Source organism: Octodon degus, unplaced genomic scaffold (assembly GCF_000260255.1).
Source record: "Octodon degus isolate 3935 unplaced genomic scaffold, OctDeg1.0 scaffold00013, whole genome shotgun sequence".
In the NCBI taxonomy this organism is placed as follows: Eukaryota; Metazoa; Chordata; class Mammalia; order Rodentia; family Octodontidae; genus Octodon; species Octodon degus.
Window position 1 is genome coordinate 20,851,736 of NW_004524589.1, and position 3,749 is coordinate 20,855,484.

General features: G+C 58.3%; 1 protein-coding gene across 1 annotated transcript; it reads left to right on the forward strand.

Moving 5' to 3' along the window:
* The first annotated feature begins 884 nt into the window (after nt 1-884).
* On the forward strand, nt 885-3,445 carry Kctd12 (potassium channel tetramerization domain containing 12). Its single transcript, XM_004626282.3, has one exon. The coding sequence runs from the start codon at nt 1,555-1,557 to the stop codon at nt 2,530-2,532; it is 978 nt and encodes a 325-aa protein (XP_004626339.1). The 5' UTR covers nt 885-1,554; the 3' UTR covers nt 2,533-3,445.
* The last annotated feature ends 304 nt before the right edge of the window (nt 3,446-3,749 follow it).

Genomic DNA, 3,749 nt, shown 5'->3' on the forward strand with positions numbered 1-3,749 from the left:
ATCAGATAGTCATGAATAGGAAACTTCAGAATGTGCTGAGAGCAAAAGCAGGGAGTGTATAGGCAACCCGGATGCCCCTTTCGCCCAGCTGTTGAGAGCAGGCTTCCCAGAGAGGAGCCCAGGTGACTGCAGTCTGACCTTGAAGTGCAACCTGCAGGGGGCAACAGAAAACAAGACCTCTGCGCATGCAAGCATCAGCTAAGCAAGGTGGTGTGCGCCTGTAGTTTAAGCCACTCTGCAGGCAGAGGCAGGCAATGACAAGTTTGAGGCCAGTCTGGGCAATGTAGTCAGACCCCTGTCTTAAAATAAAACAAGGGCTGGAAATATAGCTCGGTGGTAGAGAGCTTGTCTTGGGCTCAATCTCTAGCATATGCCCATGCCAGACCCAAACAAACAAAAACCATATATCCCTCCCTGAAGTCTAGGGAACTTAGAATAGACCGAAACGATGGTGGTGAGAGGGAGGCAGAGTCGCCAGGGCCTTTGGTAGGATAAACACGCAGGGGCTGCAAGGTGGTTTAAAAAATTACATTAGATTTGAGTTTTTGGGCGCTATTCACCGATAATCAAAAGGACACTTCAGCCTTATTATTGCCCTTTGCTTTCAGGGAAAAGTGACTTGGTCACCCCCATGGGGAGGCACCCCAAGGCCATCGTTTGCCATTTCAGCTCAGTGTTTTGAAGCCTCCCAAGCAATGAGTTTGATGCTCGACCCAGAAAAATTCTGAGAAAGTGTCCTATGGCTAGATCTGAGGTTGTTCTTCTGTTTCTAGGGATTTTTCTAACCTGTATGGCAGCAAGATGAGTAAACTCTGGCTGCTTCCAGGCTGAGCTGGCCACTCTGTCTCTCCGGCTTTTTTATTTTTTCCTCTCTTGAGAAATTCCAGGGAAGCGCGTATTCTAGTGGCAGGAGGACCCACTGCGGCACCACTGCTGCACGGTTTGAAGCATCGAGTTCCTTAGTAGCCGGCCCGAGTTAGTCACGCAATTTCCACTGGCCAGGCGGGGAACGCCAGAAAGTTCACGTCTCCCTCCAGCGTCCCGGGTTGGCAGGGCAGGGGACGCCGCGACCGCAGCTCTAGAGAACGCCAAGCAGTCTGCCAGGTCTGGTACACTCCGGCAGAGGGAGAAAGTTGGGCGGGACAGGAGGGGAGCGCGGGGCGTGGAGGGAGTCGGGGGTCCCTGGTGCGCGATCGGGGTGGAGCCAGGAGCACTGCGTCCGCCCCGAGGACGCCAAGCGCTTCCCCGCGCTCCCCTCCCCCTCCCGGGGGGCGAGGCTCTGCCGCTCCGCCCGCAGCCGCCCACGCCTCCTCCTGCGCGCCGCGGCGCCGGGCGGGCGGCTCTACTTAAGCCGCGCGCTGGCCGGGACCCTGCACTCGCCTGGAGCGCGCGGCGCCGCGGAGCTCTCGGGGCGCACGGCGGCGCGCTCGTACCGCGCAGCTCTCGGCGGCGGCCGGGGTGCAGGGCTGAGCGAGCGTCCCGGAGAGGCGGCTGCGGCTTCCGAGCGCGGCTCCGGTCCCTGCCGCTGGCCCGGGCGGGCGGGCTCTCGCTGCCATGGCCCTGGCGGACAGCACGCGCGGATTACCCAACGGGGGTGGCGGCGGGGGTGGCAGCGGCTCCTCGTCCTCCTCTGCGGAGCCGGCGCTTTTCCCCGACATCGTGGAGCTCAACGTGGGGGGCCAGGTGTATGTGACCCGGCGCTGCACGGTGGTGTCTGTGCCTGACTCGTTGCTCTGGCGCATGTTCACGCAGCAGCAGCCGCAGGAGCTGGCCCGGGACAGTAAAGGCCGCTTCTTTCTGGACCGGGACGGCTTCCTCTTCCGCTACATCCTGGATTACCTGCGGGACTTGCAGCTCGTCCTGCCAGACTACTTCCCCGAGCGCAGCCGGCTGCAGCGCGAGGCCGAGTACTTCGAGCTGCCCGAGCTCGTGCGCCGCCTCGGGGCGCCCCAGCAGCCGGGCCCCGGGCCGCCGCACTCTCGGCACGGGGTGCACAAGGAGGGCTCGCTGGGCGACGAGCTGCAGCCGCTTGGCTACGCGGAGCCTGAGCAGCAGGAAGGCGCCTCGGCCGGGGCGCCGTCGCCCACGCTGGAGCTGGCTAGCCGCAGCCCGTCAGGGGGCGCAGCGGGCCCGCTGCTCACCCCGTCGCAGTCGCTGGACGGGAGCCGGCGTTCCGGCTACATCACCATCGGCTATCGCGGCTCCTACACTATCGGGCGGGACGCGCAGGCGGACGCCAAGTTCCGGCGGGTGGCGCGCATCACGGTGTGCGGCAAGACGTCGCTGGCCAAGGAAGTGTTCGGGGACACCCTGAACGAGAGCCGGGACCCCGACAGGCCCCCAGAGCGCTACACCTCGCGCTATTACCTCAAGTTTAACTTCCTGGAGCAGGCCTTTGACAAGCTGTCGGAGTCGGGCTTCCACATGGTGGCGTGCAGCTCCACAGGCACCTGCGCCTTTGCCAGTAGCACCGACCAGAGCGAGGACAAGATCTGGACCAGCTACACGGAGTACGTCTTCTGCAGGGAGTGAGCGCCCTAGACCCTGGAGACTTCAGCGCCCACTTCCTCTCGTCCTTGCTGGGAGGGGGGAGGGGGATAATGATAGCTGTCCCCTCCTGCCCTCTGCTCCCTGGTTCCTTCTGTCCCATCCTGTAGCTTGTCCAGACCTGTCAGCCTCCACTCAGAATCTGCAACCATAAATCCTCTGGGCTTGGCTCTCCTGACTCGGCTAACTGAGATCCCACAGGCCTAGTCTCCACCCCATCTTTCCTTAACTTCTGGCCTCAAAGTACCCCTCCCTCAGATTGTACTTCAGTATGGATCTAGTGGGGCAGCGTGGCCACAAAGTCAGCAAGTTCCTGGGAATGATCGAATTGGACGGTGCCCAGTGTGTGGAAGATGCCCTGAAATCTCAGCCCTTTTGACTCATTTGCGTTTCAAGAGCTAGAACTGATATGAATAACACTGTCTGGGATCGTGGGTGTTTTTGTTTTGTTTTGTTTTTGTTTTGTTTCTAGATCATTGCAATCTCTTTAAAAGTAATTTTTTAAAAATGGATGGAAGCTTGCGATAGTGGAATTAAGTGCCCCACAGAGGCAGTTCAGTGACTAAACGATAAAGTTTTGATGAGTTGGAGGTTGAAGACTAGTACAGTGAAGGACTGGATGTTTTGCACACACAATAGGTCTTCATCTGTGGTTTAAACTGGTGGAAAGAGAACCTCCTGCCTGCGGGGGCGCCCTTTCTCAGGATCCTGCCGGAAGCCCTGGGCTCCATGGTATGATAGGGCAGCCCTACTGGGCAAGCAGAAAGGGCACTGGTGGCCTCCTAAGTGGGCGAGCGCTATGGGGAGTCCGGGAGTCAACTGCCAGTGACTAAATGCAGCTGGGGAGTAGTGCACGTTGTGGGCAGTAGGACCATGCAACCCTTAGATCTAGGAAGTGGGGTGGGGTGGGGTGGGAGGGAGGAAGGAGGGGAGGAAGGGTGGGAAGGGAGGAGCAGACATACTCATTATCTGGAAGTTGAAGGTTTGTACTATCCTTTTGAGTATGTGCACGTTTAAAAATTACCAAGCAGTAAGCGCAATCTTGCAAAGCATTTTATCTAGGTTGGTAACAGCCCTACTCTTACTTGGTAGATTATTGAACTGTTTTGAGCCCTAAACTTAGTTGTCAGTACTTGCATAACCTAACCAAAGAGTTACCCAGTAGGTTTTATTTTTTACTTTTTGGAACTTCTGTTGTATGA